The sequence below is a fragment of the Lepisma saccharinum genome, chromosome 14 (assembly GCF_977018435.1).
Source record: "Lepisma saccharinum chromosome 14, izLepSacc3.1, whole genome shotgun sequence".
In the NCBI taxonomy this organism is placed as follows: domain Eukaryota; kingdom Metazoa; phylum Arthropoda; class Insecta; order Zygentoma; family Lepismatidae; genus Lepisma; species Lepisma saccharinum.
Window position 1 is genome coordinate 54,804,396 of NC_139242.1, and position 22,663 is coordinate 54,827,058.

General features: G+C 34.8%; 1 protein-coding gene across 5 annotated transcripts in view; it reads right to left on the reverse strand.

Moving 5' to 3' along the window:
- Window positions 1–22,663, reverse strand: part of LOC145998897 (bromodomain-containing protein 3-like) — a 165,140-nt gene that overhangs the window by 79,011 nt on the left and 63,466 nt on the right. For 3 of the 5 annotated variants that reach the window (XM_083135628.1, XM_083135626.1, XM_083135630.1), the window contains 9 exons: window positions 22,152–22,310; window positions 20,618–20,782; window positions 19,680–19,751; window positions 18,107–18,199; window positions 14,107–14,169; window positions 9,156–9,257; window positions 7,195–7,340; window positions 5,353–5,506; window positions 1,961–2,393 (listed from right to left, as the gene is read on the reverse strand). In XM_083135628.1, coding sequence (XP_082991754.1) covers window positions 1,961–2,393; window positions 5,353–5,506; window positions 7,195–7,340; window positions 9,156–9,257; window positions 14,107–14,169; window positions 18,107–18,199; window positions 19,680–19,751; window positions 20,618–20,782; window positions 22,152–22,310 — 1,387 coding nt within the window. The remainder of the gene's footprint in view (window positions 1–1,960; window positions 2,394–5,352; window positions 5,507–7,194; window positions 7,341–9,155; window positions 9,258–14,106; window positions 14,170–18,106; window positions 18,200–19,679; window positions 19,752–20,617; window positions 20,783–22,151; window positions 22,311–22,663) is intronic. The other 2 variants (XM_083135627.1, XM_083135631.1) reach the window with 2 other exon arrangements.

Below are 22,663 nucleotides of genomic sequence, written 5' to 3' on the forward strand. Positions count from 1 at the left end.
TCTGACTCTTTTGGCCAATCGAGACGATAATGATGAGTGATATGATAACATTTATGAAGGGACACACTCAAATACCCATGTCCAGGCTGGGATTCAAACCTGGGACCCCTTGCATCATAGTGTGCTATATAAACCTCTCGCTTGGCCATGGAGTCATCTTCATTGTCAAAAGGGATTGTGTGACTGAACGCAAATATATCAATAAAACCTACATCAAATTTACACATGCACAATACTCACTATTACTAAAATCCAGCTGCCCCCCCAAAAAAAACCAACTAAAGTGCATGCTATGTATGAAATAATTCCAACAGCTACATGAAAGTATAAGAAAATGGCCATTTCCCACGATTTTTCAACTTTTCCACTTTATATCATGATGTTTTGCATCACTGAGCAAAGTTGCATAGTTCACACAATCACACAGTAGCCTTTACATCAGTATTTGTCATGCAAGAAAATTGAAAATAACATCCTCAAAAATAGTTTTAGACATATAAGACTTGTCATGAACAGCCACATTCCACAGAAAGACCACTTCTTGGATGGAGCTTTTGGCTTCTTGCTACAGCCACTCTTACACTTGCCTCGCCAACATCAAATTTTTGAGCTGAAGTCTTCCATGTATTCCAGACTACACCACTGCACAGGTTCCTGCATGGTTCAGTTTTCCACAATTCACCACTGCTTACACCATTTTGCATCAGCCTGTAGTTAGTGTAGCAGATGCATCGATATTGTGTCACCTGCTTTGCAAGTTTATTTGATTCATGATATCCATTCTGCAGCTCCTTCAGTTACATTCAAAATGAAACATCATTTTGACTCATCAAGGCATGCATTCTTGTTCTGCTGCAATGTGCAGAAAAACTTCCATTGATATCTCGAAAATGTTTTGCAAAGAATGCCAATTAAATTGGTAGTGAACATGTGAAATACGAGATATCACTATGTGAGAAGGTACGATATTCATGAAATATCTTTTAAAATTTTGTCGCTATCGCTGATATTTTCCTAATAAATGTGAACATTTGTACACTTTCTGAAAATAGTCTTCATTTGTATCAATAAAAAGCTAGTCTTCATTTGTATCAATAAAAAGCTAGTCTTCATTTGTATCAATAAAAAGCTCTCCAGATATTACTGAATTTGCCAGTCTAATGTACACTGGTAAATTCTGGAAAGCGTGGCTTGGTGTCCTTTCCTGCATGTGCTGCGAAGTTTGCAATTTGAAAGCAGCAGAACTTGACCTATTTCTCATCTTGTGCTCTTCCACTACAGAATATGTCGCAAAGTGAAACGTTACAAGTGCTAAACATGGTTGGGGAGGGGGTTGTATACCCCTTCTGCTGCACATTTTATATGAAATGTATTTTGCAATTTTCCCTCTCAAAACCAGGTTGTGTGTTATACATGTGCAAATATAGTACGATTCAACTCTCCCCATGCCTTCCAATGTAATAGAATATACATTACAAGTAAAAGAAGTTTTGTGTTGAAGTCTGCAGATACAAAATTCTCTATTTAAAAATTACACACTGTTCCAGTTCCCGATATAATCATATAATTATGCTGGGGATGGAGAGAAAGTAAATACATGGGATTTATTACGCTGCTCAACATATTTCAGACCTTAGTGATATGTTAAAAGTGTAAACGAACACATGAGGTAGTATTCTTGAAGACACATCCCCCATCCCCCCCTCCAAAAAGCAAATTAGATTGCAACTATATGGTGTTGCCACAACTTAAATACTGTATAAAGAAACCCTAATCTATTTATAATTAAAAGTACTCACCTTGTTCTTAATGAATTAAAAAATAAGGAGGACACCAACGGTTCATTTTTAACCTTACATGACACCAGTAATAAAAGTACACACAAAGCAGGTAGGAACACAGCACTGGACACTTGCACTTCCAATAATAATAAAAAAATATCACTGAAGCACTTTCTTACCTGGAAGTTTGTTAATATCAAGACTAAGCTGCCGTTTTTCATCGTAAGACATAGGTTTTGCATTGTCTTCGTCTTCAGAATCAAACACTACCGCTGGAGGCTGACTTGTGTTCTTTTTCTTACTATTTGACCTTGAATTTGCTTTAGGCCTCTTTGGTTGAGAGTTAGTTGATTTTGTCGATTTTTGAGTTTTGTTTTTAGGGGTCTTTGTGATAGGTTGCGCTGGTGGTTTCATATCACCAGCACTCAATAAAGGTTTCACATCCACCGGAGTGTTTGTTGTGGGAACACTAGCACCAAGACTATCATTCACTACTGGTTTTATATCCTTGTCTTTATCTTTGTCCACTTTTTTCTTCTTTTCTTTCTTTTTCTTCCCTCTCTTTTTTGTTTCTTCCACTAACATTTTCATCTGTTCTTGCATTGTTTTCAGCTGAAATAAAATTAAGTCAGGTCACTACAGTTCTCCAAACTTTCACAAAAATACATTACGAATGAAACAGATTAATCCACACTATCAGTGTAAAGTAAAATTGCAAGATCATTTTACCAATCTAATACTGCTATACACAGCCTGTAACTTAGTGCAAAATTATGTCATTTTGCAAGTGTTTCTAAGAATCTAAAAGCTCACAGTAATTTGTATTCCCCCGATCTTTATGGGTACCCTTGACCCTCTATACCCTTCCTAAAAAGAGAAAAATTTTGCTTGGTTTTTGAATGTTTTCTGTTGTTTTTACTTGCAGAGGTGTGTTATGGTGAAGTAAAGTGCCTCTGTTACCTTGGCATGAAGGCTTCATACATGTGAATAGAGCACCCAAAACTACAATTCAAAACAAAGACAGATGGGATGTCCTCATAAACACAAACTATAATTATTACAGCCAATATATATACAATAAATCTTAGTAATTATTTATCATTAAAATCCATGATAAGACAAAGTAAATCAATCACACAAACAAAGGACTGTAAACTTACTTACAATTTCTTGTTGTTTATAATTTTAAGTTGTTATGAGTGCTCGATTTGATGTTACCATTTGCATATGTTTGTATTCACTGTCTTTTTATTAATAAAAAATGGCAGAAGCACTTCGAGACACGAAGTTCTTTACCTACACGAGCCATACTTTTGGGATCAAATATTTCCGTTATTTGTGATTTCCACACTGTGAAACACACTTTATATTAAAGAAAAAATAATTCGACAATTCTCAAGCGGATACAGTAAGTCAAGGGCCCCATTTCATAAAGTAAATGTCTAAACATGGAGGTCCTTTTAGAAGCAAAACCCACCGTTACGCCTACCTAGTTACTGACAGTAATTTATGATGTGAATATACAACTCAGGTTCTTCATGAAATATTTGTAATTTTGGAGCAGATCGGTAGAATATCAATTATCAGCACCACTACATTTTATATTGGTATTGTATCACAGCAGCAAATGTTTGCTAGAAAACTCACTAATTTTACACTACTTAATAAACAGCACAGATCTGATTCAACACAAAATATAGTACATTGTATGAGTTTCATGTTTCAATTTAACTGGGCTTGATATTAACTTTTACTACAAGGAAGTTTCTTTTGTGATATTAAATAGTAAATAATATAATTATAGTTTGACAGTTGTGAGTAAGTTAGAACTTGCATGTTTCTACAATACAATAATAATCTACACTGACATAGGCATATTTTAGCACACAAATGGCACAGATTGATCTATTACTCTATCTATATCAACCGATATTCACAGAAGTAGTGTATCGGTAAAATAAATACAGTGAAAGCCCGATTATCAGAGGCATGCATATTTCATATTTGACGAAAGCAGGAAATGTGAAATAAGACATTGTAAAGTTCATTTTTCATGTTTCTGAAAGGTGTGAAGTGCATTTTCCTGCAAAATTCAAAATAGATTCTTATAAACATGAAATTTCGAGTTCATTTACCGATGCGACACTTTCTGAAGTCAGAATTACCCTGAGTGTTATGCAATTCATGAAAAATTGATTAATTCTGCTGCAAATATTTTTTCACTGCTATTAGAGAAATTTTATTTTATTTACTGATCTTGAACCCGAAATTTTGACTTTTTGTATGAATATTTTGCTTTCTTTATTTACCAAAAATATGTGCCTCTACCTATTATACATTCCTGGATTTTACATTTTCCTGTATTCAAAGTTTTTTCAGCTTGGTCCCTGAAAAACTTAAAATCGAGGTTCCACAGTATGTTATAATTTGGTGCAATATTCTGCCCCTTTTGTTATTTTTTTGAAAAAAACAACAACATGTAATTACATTTTTTAAAAAAAGGTAAATGTGTGGCTTCTTTTACATAGCATTTATCTGGTAACACATTTGCTTAGGAGGTCTATGAACAGTTTAGGATCTTCAAGGACCATTTGGACTTTTATATCGTATTAGTAAATATTGGCTATAGGTATTGGTAAAGTTTAATTGACCAAAATTTCCACCAACAGTAGTTTTATAGTTTTTTCACAGCCATTTTTGCAACAACTTTTACCTACTTCCTTGAGGTATGAACAATGAATAAAATATATTTTCAGGAGTGTCAAATAAATTTCTGAAGGAACTTGATATTGGGTAGGAAAAGTTAAAAGTGGAGGGAATTGTACAAAGCCTTTCATTATAACTACAAAAAAAAAAACTTCTGAATTTATTAATTTCATCAGTGACCTTTATATACTGAGGCTCTGTCCGAAAGATGCAAAGTACATACTTGAAGTGCGGTTTTGACGGAAGTGATGTCACCTAGTACAGTTCGAAAGCGCCAAGAACAGAAGCACAAAAGTACGCAGCTCTCAGCACAGATGCTTGGTGACTAGGTCACGTGATATCCACACTCGTTGCTCATTTGTTTTGAATCGCAGAGATAGAACGCCAGCAACACTGGTTAAATACGAGTCATGGGTCAGTAAGTTGTTGGTTAAAGTTCTTCTAATGTGTGGAAATGTATGTGTACGAACATTTGAAAATGCTATGAGATTTCTATGGTTATAAACAAGTGTTTAAAACGCGAGGGAAACAGCGTGTCCTCAGTTCTATCTACTGATCGTATTTGGCGCTGCAGTCGAAGTACAATTCGAAAGACTTTCACTTCCAGTCCACGTATTGAAGACCGCACTCCAAGACCATACTCGGGAGGATGCTCGCTTCAAGTACGGTCTTGCACCTTTGGGACACGGCCTATACTTCTCCATCAGAATTGCAATATTCTATTCACATGCACTAGAAGTTGCAATTACATGCTTTGTTGCTTGTTACTACCTCAGTGTAAATAATTTGTTAACATCCCTAGAACCAAATGACAATTACTAAAAAAATACTACTTCTGTGGAAAGTTACTGTTTGGTAAACAAACCTGTTCCTGCAGCAGAATTAACTTCTTTTCCCTCTCTTCTTCCGAATCTTCAGACTCTGATGTTGTGCTTGAAGTTGAACCTGTCTCTGATGTACTTGATGATGACTTTTCCACAGATGCTTCTTGTGATGGTTCGTCAGGAATTTTGGCATACCTGAAATTTCAGGAAGTCTTGTATGAAAGAAAAATCATGTTACACAAAATAATACAATAAGCATATGGCAAAGCTGATTCAGAGGAAATAGAAGAACCAAAATTGGAATTTCAAAAGTTCTAGGGAAATACAGTGCAACTCAATTATATGATTCTCTGAGGATTGTTACCGAGGAACTAGACAAGCAGGAAGAAAAAAATTAGTAACATTGTAATTATTGAGACCAGAAAAAGAAGTGAATACTGAATAAAAATGCAAAACTCTAGAAAATTATAGCTACAGATGTAAAATAAAATAAAACCAAAATAATCTGTTATGAAAGGGGAAAAATTCTGAGTATTGCTGATTTTCAAACACACAACAGGCAAATAAAATTTAAGCAAGAAAAATCAATTACTATAAATACAAACATGGCCCTGTGCCAAGATTATCAAAACAATTTGTTCTAACCCTGTCCCATGTTCAGAATATGGAAGACTAATTCCTTTCTCACTATGTAAAATATTTATTGGGATATGTAGGTAAAAATAAAATATCTCACTACCAATGGGAATGTATTTCTCATTAGTAAGGCTGCGATTTTGATGCATTTGCATATTTCTTTTTGGAAAGCACAATACATTGCTCAATGTTCATAACAAACAGATAAAAAAAAAAAAAAGCATCTTTGTTAGGACATTTTTTTTTTGCATTTTTTTGTTGATTTAGTAGGATATTGCATTTAGGTTTCATGGCATTTCAAGCATTTTGTAAAAACATTATCTTATTGCTTTTTTATAATGTTTTCACAAGTGAACGGGAATTTCTTAGTGTTCTTGTTTATTTTTTAAAAAGCAACACACTTTTTTCTTTTCAGTGTGAAAGTTTCAGAACAATTTTGGTTCCAGGAAACCTGGAACACAGAGACATAGTGAATAGGTGACTTACAAAAAGTTCATGTGAAAGTAAGTAGGCAGAAAAACAAGTTTTGAGCGATAATGAAGGGTTTAGTACACTTTGTTCACTTGCTGATGTTTTGTCGGAAGACTTTCTTTTTCAACTGAAGAACTATCAGGGGATTTGCAGGCTGGTAACAGAAGAACTATCAGGGGATTTGCAGGCTGGTAACAGATTACTTCAAGTGTGCTCCTTTAACCTGTGTATGCTCTTAGTACTGTATTGACATACGTTTGTTGTACAAGAACATTTTGAAAATTTTATGGAGCATTTAAGACATTATTGTATTTTGTTACAGAATATTTTGTTATTATATTGTGAATTAAAATCCTAGGAATATTGCAATTAAATTTTATGCCATACAAGAGATTTTTGTACATTTCATGCTGCAGACATCTCGTGTGAGAATGGTGTTGTTATAGACTGGAAAAAATAGCAGAAATCCAAACATTGTTGATAATTATTGAGAAACCCTATTGTCTAATCCTTCGCTTCCTCAACAAACTAACAATTTATTGCTCACAAAACAAGTGCTGCTATTAATACGGAAAATGCAAACATCTTTAAACTTTTCTTTACAACATTTGGCACTTTTCACAAGTACTGTGGTTCTTAAGAATTATAACTGGAAAATTGACAATACATGCAAACTTAAAAAAAAAAAAAAAAAAGGTAAAGTGTTCCCCTGTGCTTAGCACCACGCCATGAAGGCGTATAGGGGAACTTAGTAATGACAATGTTTTAATACAAACCTCATTTCAAAAACATCTTGCAATTTCCTTGCCATGGCTACCACATCATGGTCTGGAGGATTGTATTTGTAGCAGTTGGTAAATATCAATCTTACATCAGCTGCAAATTCTGCTGCTGTCTTGTACTCCCTATTATCCATTTTTTGCTGAAAAGAATAAGGTTTAATTATCACTTGCTCTGAAATTAGGTTATCTTATAAAATCCTAATGAACACAATGCACTTTTATAAATGAATCCTGTAAAAGGATGAGTATTGTTCATAAGGTTTTGGACATTAAAGAACAAGATACTCACAAAAGTAGGAAGTTGCAGGACATTCCCATTCCAAGAGCTTGATTTTAAAAATTCCCTGTCCCAATCCCATCCTGACTAACTTTCATCCAGTAAACTCTCACATAAGTAACACAAAATCAGATAAATGTGACAAAATTTATGTAACTATTACAGTAATACTTGCAAGAATATTTTCCTTGTACCATGTTAGAACATTATTTCAAAAATAACCGGCAGTACCACTGATTTTGCGAATTCAAATTCCCCAATTGTTCGAGGTACATTTAAATAACTTTATAATAGAGATGTGACATGCTAACTGGTACTCCATTGGTATCGGCCGATATAGCCATATCGATAAAATTTCTCACTTTACCGATCTGATATATCTATAGATATCTTATAATTTAGTGCAAAATTCAGTCATTTTTGTTATAATCTTTATGGATAATCTCCATGCCCTACTTTTTAAAAAGCAAATGTCTAAATACACCACCTCTTTTGCATTGCACACTGAAAAAACACATTTATTAAGGAGGTCAATGAACCATTCAGGTTCTTCAAGAACATTTGTAATTTTATATCGGTATCGGGCCATCCCTATTCTATAATGATTTAAAATACTAATAAATACTTGTTTCTTCAATTGTGTATGTTTATCAAATGATTCAAGTTTATACAACATTGTTCAAAAGAAATGATGGAAAATAGAAGAGTATTTTTACTTAAATATTCCCCCAAAAAGGAACCAGGTGGGAGATGATCTTGGTTTCAAATTCTGGAAATGAAAAAGAGTTTAATTTCTCGAATTCTTCCAAGTTCGTGGGAATCGTGATAATTCATGTGCACTACATATAGTGCAGTGTTAATTTCATACATCTGCAATGTATTCTGTTGGTGTATCTATGTTTATGAACAAGCATGTGATTGATATAGCCTCAAGATATATTCAACTATGACAACAGATTTATGCATAGCGATGTTCAGAAAAACAAGAGTGGCTACTCTAAGACCATGATAAAATTCCCGGTTTTTAAGGCGAGCATTACAAATATTCAAGGGTACAAGTATATGGTTCCTCTATTTCAATCTTATGTATTACCTACCACCTTACACTAACAACACACACACAAATATATTAATATAATGAGTGTGTGATTCCAACATATACAAAAATTCTAGTTCAATTAAATTACACGGTATACATATTTAATTTGAAGTGCAGTTTGCATTTGCCATTTCACATTCTCAGGCTTGAAATACATCTACAAACACAAGTCACAAATGTTACGGAGTGTACTAATATGTTATATGTTAATTGTATAAGTATTTCAAACTCAAATTTAACTAATCAGCGTTAAGGTATCTTATCTTGCAAAAATATTCAGTGTCGGATAGATTGTTCTGCAAGGACACTAACAAAGTAAACTGAATGAGAGAATTGTTTTCTTTTCCATGATCTTTCTTTTCCTACCTCGATATAAATAAAAGCTACACTAAAAAACTTGCCTTGGGGCATTTATAAATATGTATAAAAACATTGGGATTTGTATTAATAAAAGTTGCTATTTTTCACGTCTATGGAGAAAAATTCATGCATAATTGCGGAGGAGCCAATAAATCACACACACCAGAATTCAAGAATTCCAAGTGAGTAGCCAGCCTGAAATAATAAATAACTTCATACCTTGACTGTCCCAAGGTCCATTGGTTTTTTAATGATGTCATGGTAATCATGCAACCCCAGAAGGTCCGCATCCACTGGTTTATAAAATGGCCATGCATATCCCTGCGAAGAGCAAATATAATTCATATTTTAGAAGTCAATGGAAATGAAATAAATGTATGAATATGCTGCATATTGCATGCATGACACAATTCTGTTTTGGATATTACCATAATTTGTATATTTCAGAAACAGAAGCATATTACAAATGTTACCTCAACCGGATTTACCTTTTACAGTACATAACTTACAGACACTTTTACAAAGGTACATATAAACATTGAAAAGAGAAAAAGAATATGGCTGGCAGCAGGTAACTGAAGTTCAATTGTGTAAGAAAGAGTAGTATTGCTACCACCATGCAGTTAGATTAGTTTCTTACAAATGGCAAATATTGGGGTTAGCTGGTGACTACAAACAGCTGAACCTAGTTCAGTGAAACCTTGATTTTATGTTTTTCAGATCAAGCTGAAAAAACTTAAAATGCAGACAAAATATAAAATCGAGGTTCCACTATTTATACAAAGGCTGTTGCAGAGAAGGTGAGACTAATTCCTGTATAGGAAAACAGTGACCTCCATTGGCTAGCAAATGTCCTAGGGTGAAAATTTAGTTCATTAGCTGCCGATTGAGACCAAAATGAGTGCAATAGGTAAAAAAGTCATCACTGCGTAGCAGTTAAAAGACAAGCACGTACATGTACCCCTCCAAGAATCATGAAAATTAAACAAAAAAATTAGAAACCACAAAATTTTTATTCACAATCAGCCATATCGAGTAGACATACATCTTTTTCAAAATAGACACCATTGACAGCTAAGCAAGCGTCCATACGCTCCTGCCACTTTGTGAATGTCTTTGAAAATTCGTCATCAGGTAGCGAACTGAAGAAAACTTGCGCTACGGTGATCACTTCTTTGTTCGTCATGAAATGACGACCTCGTAACGCAGGCTTTAAAAGTGGAAATAGCCAAAAGTCACAGGCTGCAAGGTCTGGGCTGTATGCAGGATAATTTCTATTTTCTTCATCGTGTAATCCTGAAAAGCCCGCACGGTATGTGGGGGTGCGTTATCGTGGTACAATATGAAGTAGTTCTTCAAATGCAGCCTCTTTTTAGCTACGTGCTGGCGCAGAGTGTCGTCAATGACTCCTTGGTAATACTGTGGCTGTACTCAGTCTGTCTTGATCGGTATATGCCTGTTGAAACATTGCATATGTTTCCGCAGCACTTTTTCCTAAACGCCAACAAAATTTTATGGCATGTTGCTGTTCATCTTGAATACTCATCGCGAAAAGCAATGTTATACACAAAAACCTGAAGGGGTAACCTAAACACGTTCCACGTAAATCGACACAGGTGCTCACTAACGTGGTTTCGCAACATGACAACTTGCTACAGAAACAGAATGACAAGACCAGTGCCGAAACCATAGGCAGTGTTGCCAAGCCAGGAAAAAATCTGTCTCACCTTCTCTGCGACAGCCTTTGTACATACAGGATAATGATTAAAAAAAAAAAAAATTCTCACAGGAAATTATTTCTGCTTCAGTTCTTGTTAAATGTTTCTAAGAACAAAAGTAATAACAAACAGATTATGTAGTACAGTGTTCTATTATAAAGAGCATTCCCTGACATTCGCTGCAAGACTCTGAAGCAAGCGGTCCGGCGTCAGCGTTGTCTTTCCCGGTGAATGGGGTCCGCGACAGTCTCACGCTATAGTCTGTTCTTTTCGCTCTCTTTCCCTTTCTGTTGACGCTGCAGACTGACGCCAGTATAATCCTCCCTCGGAAGTTGTGTGTGTTGTGCTGTGTCTGTGTGTTGAAGATTGTGGCTTAATATGGCACCACAAAAGTTTACATTACAACAAAGGATTTATCTTGCAGTGTGTTACTTTGCCAAGAGAAATTGTGGAGAAGTGTGACGACATTTTGCAACGAAATTTCCTGGTGTTCCACATAGGACCACTATATTAAACCCCATAAAAACTTAAAAGAGTAATAAAAGTGGAAAGAAAACCCCACGTGTACTTACTGAGGAAAAACTATGATATAGGACAAAGATTAGTCTCCTCGGAAATCTATCCGCTGCATCTCAGAAGAAACGGGTGTGTGTCAAAACCCTCTAGGACACCCGATTTTGTCAGCCTGCGATTTTTATTTATGGGGAAATCTAAAAAATAAAGTATACAAAGACAATCTGCACACCATCCGTGAGTTAAGAGAGAGTATTGTACGAGAAATCGGGAGAATTACAGTAGACGAGTAAATGCAATTTCCTTCGGAGATGCCAGGGATGTGTTGCAGCAGAGGCACATCATTTTCAACACCCTCTGTAGTAAAGGTTAGTACACAATATGAGAACTAATTTTAATAGCCTACTCTACCGACTGTCGCGGATCCTGCTCGCCGGGCCGCTTGCCGCCGAGTCTCGTAGCAAATGTCAGGGAATGCTCTGTAGATTAAGTCCCAAAACAATGTAATCGCGATTTTACGTTCTCCTACCATTTCCATGCACTCTTCAAAATGTCATGAAATTTTGGTTTAGATTTGAAATGAAAAATCAAGGTTCCACTGTAGTTCCTAAGAATCATTTTGGAAAGATGTAAAACTAAAAACTAGAGGGCTAAGGCCTGACAGAAGCTCTTTCATTGGGTGACACATGGTTAGCACATTCAAGTCCAATCGATGCCGTTTTCTAACTTTTTCATCCTTTGAAGTATCTTCCCAATTGTCCGCATGGCACTGGGTCACCCATGATCGCTCACACCAAAGGCGAGATTGCTACCCATTTGGCTACTTGGAAGACTTGGGAAGATGTAGAGAATTTCAATTACTGTAGTTGTCTTGAAACAAGAGTTTGTTATATCAAACATAAGTAAAGTGTTCTCCTGTGCTTAGCACAATGCCATGAAGGCGTATAGGGGGTGTGGGGGTAACGCCTCACACGTTCTTGATCCGGTCGTGAGTGGGGGTGATGTGATCAGCATCACTAAACGTTGAAAAACAATTTTTCCTCTACACAGTTATAGTTGTTGAAAAATATTCCTTTGTTTTCTTGTAATTTGTTTTCGACACAAGTCATTGAAATAATGAGGTTTCATGGCCAAAAATTTCCGCATACATAAATTCAGAATTTTATTTCCTGATAACTCAAATTCCTATACTTCAAAAATAAGAGAGAAGTTGTCATTCAGACAGAAAAAAGACAATACTAAAGGAAGTTTCTTATGAAGATCCATCAGGTCAACACCATCCTAAACAAAACCAAGCAAATCCAGGAAATGATCAACATCCACTTCAGATAGTTCAGCTTTTTATCTCGAATAAGATAACCATGTTCTTCATGGTAAATAAGTACCTTCAGTACATGAAGAAAATCCCCGATTATCAGATACCCATCATATTTAGTAATATTACATGGGCGTATAGACTCTAGAGACAGGAGTGGAAGTAAGGACTTCTCTCACATATATATATATACATATACACATATATTTATGAAAAAATGAAAACTTTCAGCAGTCTGCTCAAATTCAATTTATACTACAAACATTGAAAACTAATATACATGAATGCACTATAAAATTATCAATACAAGAAGAAAGATTAATATATCATATTTATCCACAAAATTGGTCATCTGACATTTAAGCTCACATTGTTGAACCTGTGGATGGGAAGAAAATGAAAGACTACAGGATAAATGAGAATGCACGGTTCTTAAATTACTTTATTCAACACTTCATAAATGTAAAAAAGTTTTGTAAATTACAATAATTTAATTTATAACCTTCAGAGAAATCCCCTTCCCTATTGGAAAGATCAAATTAATGTACGATGTTGACAGCATATTCACCTGTTAAGGTTCAATTACATACTGACATTTCCATTATGTGCAACTTTTTGCAAAGGGGGGCAAATTATGTGGTGTGGCAAATTTTGGTAAACTTCAGGGACAATGTGCAATACCATTGAAAACATTCAATTTACTAGAACATGTATTTTCATACTGAAAATAAATTTATCTGTGGATAAAGATGATACACTATGGAACTGACATATTTTAACTACAGAGAAAATAAAGCACTACTTAACAAAACACAAAGAATTTTATATATATATATATATATGTATATACAGATACCGGTACACAACAAAACCAAAATCCCAATTACATTATGATTTTAATAATTTATCATTTTAATATACTAGTCCTGCAGGATGCATATTCAAATTTCCAAGCTACTGGTAGACTCATGCAGAAAAAATGTATAAGTTAAACACAATGTGAAAAGACATTCATAACCCTTTATTCTCTACTTGCTCTCTCTCTCTCTCTCTACCTTGCACACATGCACACACACTCAAAAATGCTACCAATTACGAACAAAACAGGAGGTACATAGGCCCAAGACTAATTGTGTTTTCATTTTCACCAGTGCAGAAAGCCAAGTTGAGAAAAATACACAGATGCTACAAGAATATCTAATACAAAAACAGGACAGAAAAATTCATATGAAATGTGCACAAAAGCTTATCAGAAACTTAGAAGGATCATTGCCTCACCTTAACTGTTAAAACACAAATGCCATGCACAAACATTAATATGTAAATCTGTGTAACTAGGGTACTGCTATGTGTCATGAAAACTAGCATACAAAAAAGGTAAATTCAGTGCTTTATTTAGGTGAAGAGAAAAAAAACATTATAACACAAGAGTGCTGCAATTGAAAGAGAGCATGAAAGAAAGCAATGCAGACTGCTACATGAGCAATTTGGATTCAAGTTGGTTAGTATAAATTTGAATATGGCTATCCATGGATGCAGGATTTTTTTTTATCTTTTATCTATCACACAGTGCTTTTGAAGCACTACCCAGAAGGCATTTTTAGTAGGAGATATTGAAACCTACTTCTTTGGTGCCCTTTCTTCCACTCTGATTTGTGATGCAACGCCTACCACTCTTCACAGCCGCCTGCGGAATAATAAAGTACATTGTTTAGCCTTCATGACTCCTCACAAACAGCCGAACAAAAATCTGATATTTGCGAGATATCTGTATGCCTTCTACTTTCAACCCCACGGTAAACGCATGAGAACTTTAACCCTATCCTAACATGAAATTTAAAAAAAAATGCATGCTCATGTTTCAAGTTTATATTTTCTGTGCCCATCTTAGGACGATCAAAGCTTCCAATATTGATTTCACAATTTTTAACGTGCAGCATTTCAAATAACTGGGGTTTCTCGAGTAGACTGTGACAATATAGACATCTCCCTTCGAAAAATAATTACATTCTAAAATTTCTAATCTTGATATTTCCTTTAATATGAGAAAGTAAACATACAAAATGAATCCCTTGTCTTATCACTGCTTTGACTGGATAGCCATATTACTTCTCTTATACTAAACTTAACAGCAAGACTCTTTCGCCTAATGTCTACTCATAAGTAAAATGTTTATTGCGTTAAGATGCGTTTATATGGCTTCCAGAGCACTATAGCAGACATCAACACACCTGGAGAACATTCACTACTTATCATACATGCTACAAAACTATTACAAACTGAACCTAGTGCTTCAATAGCACATGATAATTTAATGCAAAAAAAAAAAAAAAATCAATACTGATGAAATGGAAGGTGATAGCATTGACAATGCTATAAAGAATGAGGAGGGGGAGGGTAATTCCACAGATACCTGGATTTGCAAATGACATCTTAAGACAGTTGTACGAAAGTGTGGATACCTGAAGTTATGTAAGAGTGCAACATGAATTAATTAGTGTTGTAAACTTGCACTACTGTTTCATACAATGATGCACTGCAATGCAATTGTAATATAATTAAGCCTTGTTTCCATATTGAAACCAATAAGTTGCTGACCAAGGCAGTTTATTAAGGTAAAAACACTTAACACGTAACGTTTCGACCCTGTATCAGGGTCTTCCTCAGACGAAGAACTAAACTAAAATGATGAAATAATAGGGGATATTTCATCATTTTAGTTTAGTTCTTCGTCTGAGGAAGACCCTGATACAGGGTCGAAACGTTACGTGTTAAGTGTTTTTACCTTAATAAACTGCCTTGGTCAGCAACTTATTGGTTACTGCAATGCAACGAGTGTTTGTTCATTAAAATAACTTATCTCAGTTTTAAAAAAAGAAATGCAGAAAAGGTGTCTGCAGTGTCTTTATCATTTGCCTCTTCTCTGAAATATGGTAGGAATAGCCCTTAATTGTCATTACTCCATCTTCAACACAGGTAAAAATCTATCAGGATTCACCTTTCATACAGAGTTGTGTAAACAGTTATTAAGGTAATCAGAAACTACTGCTTAAATATACAATGCTGCATTTCCAACTGGATATTTATCAACACACACAATTGGTGCAAAGTGCTTCTATATTGAAGGAATAAATCAATGGAAAAAAATCTTATTTTTTAACATCTGAATTGTTAATGCACATATTTTGTCATTATTATTCCTTCAATACTGCTTTCTCTGACGAAGCCGCAATAACAGCAAAGATGAAGAAAAATGGGTACATGGAACTCATCCATATGTAAGTTGTGTTGTGAGTCATAAAGAACTATGCTATGGACCATAGCTAGCCACACTATTCTCAGCTAGTCAATGGATGACAAGCTCTGTTGCATGCTAGTATATAGCACCCAATGCTGTAATATCCATGTAGTTGGTAAAATAACACTTAGTGCTGCCACAGAGATGGTGAATACTTCAAGTGAACAATCACAAACCTATATCAGACAGCAAGTGTTTACATGAAGAAAATGGCATGTTTTAAATAAGTATATGGATATATCACTTTGCAGGTGAGCTGGCAGGTATTCTTAATGTTTGAATCAGAGGAAACTCTTCCAGAAAAGATCTATACTCCTGCCTACCTCATGACATGACTAAACCATATTGCTCATACGATAAGCTGGAGGAATTTTAGCAGTTGAGCAATGTAGACTTGTTACGTTTGGAAGGATACAACAGCCACGCATGCGTGCATAATCCCCCAACCTCCAAACTTAACACTGTCCCATTCTCTAGCCTCATGTGCCTCTTCTGACAAGCCACGACCTCCACAAACTTCTGACCAGCCAAGTATGACTTCCTTCTTCTGTAACGCAAACCTGATGTGTGGGTATCATCTTGCCGAACATCTGTTCCTTAATGCTCTTCATCTGACTACACTAGTACAATGCCATTTGTTCTGATATGTGGCCAGAATCATAAAATATTGAACTTCCATCCTGACCAAGTAAGTGATCTGTTCCACTATTTACCAAAGCACCTCTCTTTGCTATGCTAAAAGCAGTGTATAAAACTTTCAACAGATTCCACAGGACAAATACTACAGTTTTAAGGTTAGCTTAGAGAAATTGGAGGGTTTGCCTTTGTCTTAATTCTGGGATAACTGAGTTTTCAGCACATGATTTACATCAGCCTGCATTCTCACGTAGGCAGCCATCTTGCAAGAAATAGATAAACTGAACTGCAAAAGTTCAACGCATGACCAGAAAGAAACAATATAATGTTAGGAAGTTGCAAGCTCAGTGTGTTAGCAAGAGACCAGAAATTTTAACAGGTATGCCCTAGGTTACACATGTAAGTATTCACATTTGCACTGGAACCACTAAATATTTTATTTTGCTGCAAGAGTTTCTCATCTTTCATTGGCAAGAAAATTTTAGATCTGCAAAATTCTGCCATTTTGTTCTTGATTTTCTCAATATGAATGCACAATTCATATATATCCTGGTAATGTCTCAATACAGTTTAATATAAAGGGATTTTAAAAACCATCTGCAGTCACCTGATTACGTATGTTACGAAGGTGAATGTTTTTCAAGCAACATTTGCAATTTTGTGTGCTGTTGAATATCAAAATTTTCCACTGGAAATATATGATAAAAGACACTATTTTAAAATATGGCAGATACCATTGAAGCAATTTTAGGAAATGTATGCTAGGTACTGGAGAACTTAAGAAAAGTCGCACGTGCAGGCTAAAACCTTCAACAAAATTGTGTCTTTTAGATGGAATAAACTTTCTGATACTATTCCTTTGAGATAATTCGAAACTACTGGTTGTACTGTACGAAATGATTGGAACTTCACGTAAAAATAATGAGCTGAGCAAATAATTACTGGTAGTTAGTTCTAAATGACCAGTCGTAATAAGTGAAGTGGCAGTTACGAGTGAAAATCCTAGAAACAAACAACTATATTAAGCCCCTTTGCTTTGTATGCTCATATGCAAACTGACAAGAACCCAAAAAGGAGTATGAAAATATTTTAGTCCTCAAATACTTTCTAGCACAACATTCTTTGAAATTCAGTACAGTACTCCCGAGGCAACATGAAATGTATTTCACAAAAACTTTGAATTTTTTAAGGCAGTGTTATTCTCATGCATGTCGAATATCATGCATCAAGTATCTGATACAACTCTGTTAATGACAAAGACTGTACAGAATAAATATAATATCTGCACGTATAACTTTCAGAATTGTATTGAAAGCATGAGAAGTGAATCCTCATGTGCTAGTAACTAAAATAGCACTTACTTTCATATAATTGGGTGTTATGGTCTTCACACATTCTTTAAACTTTATTGTTTAAAGACATAAATCTTCAAACTTTTGCTGTTTTGAACCACACAGTAAAACAATGCCAAAATATGAAGATGCAATGTAGACAAAACAATTCAAACTGATAGCTTCTAAGAAATGCCTACATCAGATATAGCTGCAAAAAGGCAAAAATCAAAAACTTCCAATACATACATGTTGGTGTTTTTATCTTTTTTTATTAGTTGCCATTTGTCAAGTTGGTGGGGGAAATAACAAATCATCATCTACATAATGAAAGTCTACAAGTTTACAAGACTACTTACCGAATGCTTCTTGGAAAATAGCTCTTTCAGAATTTCGTTACATGCTTTCAAGGATTCCGACAGCTTCTCCTTAGGTTTACTACTGTGCTGAGGCTAGAATACAAAATAGAGGAAACGTCAACTCTTTCTTTGAATATTTTTTTCGGTTTAGCAAAGCCTTCCATGACAAACAGTTTCTGTACACATAAAAGCATTCATAGAATCTTAAAATTATATTCTGACTTTTCAGCTCACACACCTAAAGTGATTTTTGTCTGAGGCACAAACATTATGAGTATGCTGAATTTTAGACCTGCTGAAGTCTCAGGTAAAATTTGTCACATATTAACACAATTTGTGGGTGAGAATATTATTCACAAGGCAATATTGATGACATTAAATAATTTTCCTATTTCTTCGTTGTGCATTTCATTTATAAAAAAGGCATCTTACAAGAAACACCCACCAGCTCAGTGGTATTTTTTGATTGGAAGTTTCTTAAATAAATGTGTTTATATCAAAGATTAATAATACATTCAATGGCAAATAAATATCTTTAAGCAAACACTATGTCAAACGTAATGATAAGATTAAGGTACATTATGAAAAATACATAAAAGAAGAAGGTTGCAAATGTGACACATTAAATTTAAGAATTGCTTTTGTTGACAAATGGATTGACTTGGAAGAAACACTTGTGTGTTAAAAATTCCTACATGATACAAGCACATATTATTTCATATGTTATTCATGCAAGGCACATGTGTTTCATTTACAGCATTCCCACTTTGACAACTATTACAGGCAAAGGAACTAATAAGGGCCATGGGCAAGAATAAAGAAATCAAAGGTTCCTATTTTACCCAAATTTAAAACACACAAAATCTTTGTACAAGGTACAAGGGTTAAAAAGCTCTAAGAAGTTGCACTAATCATTTCATACTACTAGAATGGTATTCCAGCACATTGGATTACTGCATGCTGCATTTATGCACATCACACTGACAGTGCATCAACAAAACTACATTTTCTAAACAGTTGTGTCCATAAATATGCAAATGACAGCTATTTATCCTGTAATAACTACTACTAATGAAGACACACATTTACACAATAGAGTCCCAAATAAACAGTACTGCAACACTTGTAACTGCATTGCTTTACTAAGGACGTAATTTTCATAAAATTATAACCAACAAAGAAGTTTGGGGGATTAAAAAGTGAGAACCCTATTTACTATGTTACAAACAAATAGGGTTCAAGCGGAACCCCATCTCTTGGATGCAGGGGAACTTTAATATCATGATCACCATTAAATACGGCAACTTTAGTGCCACAGAATGCTTAATGCAGCAGCAGTGTTGCAATTTATTTCAGTTCTACATCTTTACCTACACATGTAGACAACAGTGGAGGAAGGCATCATGCATTTGCACATTCTTCACCACTACGAATTGTTCTTCACTGGGTTAAAAAAATTAGGGGTTCCTTCTCCCACATGAACATGATGACAGTATGAAATATCTTTCCGTGAAAAGATGTTATTTTCAAAAGCAATCTCACAGTTATGTTATCTGAATGTTATGAAGCGTACCTGGGTAGGCAACCCGGAGAGAATCGGAAGCTGCGGCTGGCAGAAGGAGTTCTCCTCTGGCTGTCGCTGGGGCTAGAAAGGTTAGGACGGAATGTCACTTGTGGAAATTTCGCATAAACCAAGTAGCTTCTATAAGATTTCAAAATGATTTAAGGCACAGAGAGATGAAAATAAATATTTCCATTCATACTGTTGCCTTAATATTTATTTCAAGTTATACTAAAAAACAAAAAATTAACATTTCCAAACATACAAAACAAGTATCTTTAAAAAAATAAATATGAATGAGTCAAATTATCAAGAGTATGTCACAAATGGATCAACAAAAAGATTTTTCATAAAATAATTATCTAACAAAAACTTTTCATTATTATTATTAATAAATGTTAAAATTCTTCACAAAATAAATTTCAAAACATGATTAAGCACATATTTACACTGACAACATCTGTGTAAAATTAATTTTGAAGTAACTGAAGTGTAAATGGGATCAACTAGAAAAGCCGATGACGATGGGTTAAGAAGTCCGAGAGTATGAATATGTGTACGGATTAGTTTATCATACATGCACTGTAACATTTCTGCAGTACTTTGTCATACATGATGGTGATTCTGTGCTTTCAACAAATAATTTCAAATAAAAACAAAATAGGAAATTATTTAACTGTTAGTACACCAGTTCCCTTCTGCTCTGAATAATCCGCCTGGACCCCACCTGTTCATAACACAATTTCCTTTTGAAAAATTTAATGTAACATTGATCTCTTAACACTTCACTAACTTCAAAATAAAAACAAAGCCACTCATGTATCCACAAACACAACTTGCACTGGTAAAGCAAGCAATTAATGCCAGAATCTATTTTGTTTCATCTTTTTCTTTTTTAAATACAGCGAAGAAAAAAAGTGAAACTGTACAAAAGGCAAATTGCTGCTAACCTGAGAATCTGGTAAATCCTTAATCACCTTCTTTATTTGTCGCCCAGATTCTCTTCTTGTCGAGATCTTTGCTGACTTGGCTTCTGACATTGGCTGGTATGGAGGATCAAATGCATTGGCTGTTGGGGTGGTAGTATCTGCCTTTCTTTTGACACCCTTTTTGACCTGCAAATACAAAATCAACAAAAACATAACACCAGTGTTAATTTAAAGCATTTCGCGCAAAATAGAGGGATACAATGATCCTATAAACTAGTGCTCAGACTATACCTTTTTCAACCGATGTTGATATTGATGTATGGAAATTTGGGGTGTGCAGAATGAAAATTTTCAATTGGGATGGAAAATTTTTGAAATTCCAAGACACTGAAAATCTCTAATTCTATCACCTTTTCTCCTCTCATGTGATGGCTTTTGCCTTTCTAGAATAAAAAGTCATTCCCAAGAAATTTCATATACTTATAGTGCAGAAAACATTGGCAATTACCCATATTAAGACTGTTTGGGATCTAAAAATCTTTGAAAATAATTACCCAAAAATCTGAATTTGGACAAATTCTTTTCCCCCTAATACCATACCAACTTTTTGGGATCCGACACATGCCTACTGAAAATTAAAACAATTACAAGTGTCGTTTTTCTGCCCATTTTGGCTAATCACAACAATGAGGAGGAGTGATGATATGTTGAAATTGATGAAGGGACACTCGTACAGAACATCTATGTCCTGGCCAGGGTTCGACCCCATGACCCCTGGCATTATAGAGCACTGTACTAACACTCCACCAAGCAAGTTAGCACAATTACAGTTAACCATTTGATGGAATTTTTGCTTTAAAATATTCAAAAATTAGGAATATTAAAATAGGTGTCATTTAATCATAAAATATATTTTCTCATGCAATGCTTGCACAAAATAAATGGCTTTTAAAATTGAGTGAAAACAAACAATCTGCGGTGAAAATTTGTAGACAAGCAAGATAAATTTGTCAGGTTTCGTCACTAGGGTCAAGTTTCAAAATAAGGGGCTCACAAGCCGACCACAGGAACCAAATTTCATTGACTGGTCATAACAGGAAAGAATTAAATTCCGAAAATATGAATTTTGCTTCTATTCATAAAATGAGAATTATAGATGGGTATTTATGTAAATATTTGTAATTTTACCATAAAACTAATGTGATCGTCAGTTATTACAAATAGACTACTTATTCAGTACCATCTAAAATTCCTTATAAAAAATTACACAAAGTTGTTTTTTTGTTATTTAGTGGTTTTAGACTGATGCAGGAACATTATAACAAAGATATAACAAAAATTATTATATTATTATTATTAGATTTAATGTAACAAAAAATGTATGTCCAGGTTGGGACTTGAAACTGGGAAAACTGGTGGCAAGATCCCAAATCAACCATTTTAACATGCTTGGACACACCCAGCTGTACATTACATAAAATATATGCACTAACTAATACAAAACTGCTTCATTGAAATTAAGTATATGTAAGTCAAAAACCCTATCCAAAATTACCTTGGCAGGTTGCGCCGGAGGTATAACTGAAGGTTGCACGGATGCCTGATTAATCACAGTTTCCGTTGGTGCTGGTGCTGCAGGCGGAGGCTGCCCATCCATTACAGGTGGGGCTGATGCTGGTTGTGCATGGTAACCACCAGATGGGGGAGGTGCAACCTACAATAAAAATTCCCTTTCAAGGTGGCTACAATGGGATACACTCATAACAATTTTCATGTAGAAGACATTTATACACCAACGGTATTTGATCCAATGTCATGTGGTAATGAAGTATACAACTTCCAAAACTAATTGGACTACAGTTAACAAACAATACAACTAGTTCTAGCTGATAGTATTTATTTTTACATAAGATGCCTTCCTATAATATTCCAAATTACAATTACTTTAATATAATAGACCACTGGCATGAAGGTATCAGTATCAAATTATTGTTTCAATTAAATCACTCATACCAGCCAATACATTTCAGGAGTAAATAAAAATGCTGCATGGCACTTTTGTGGAGC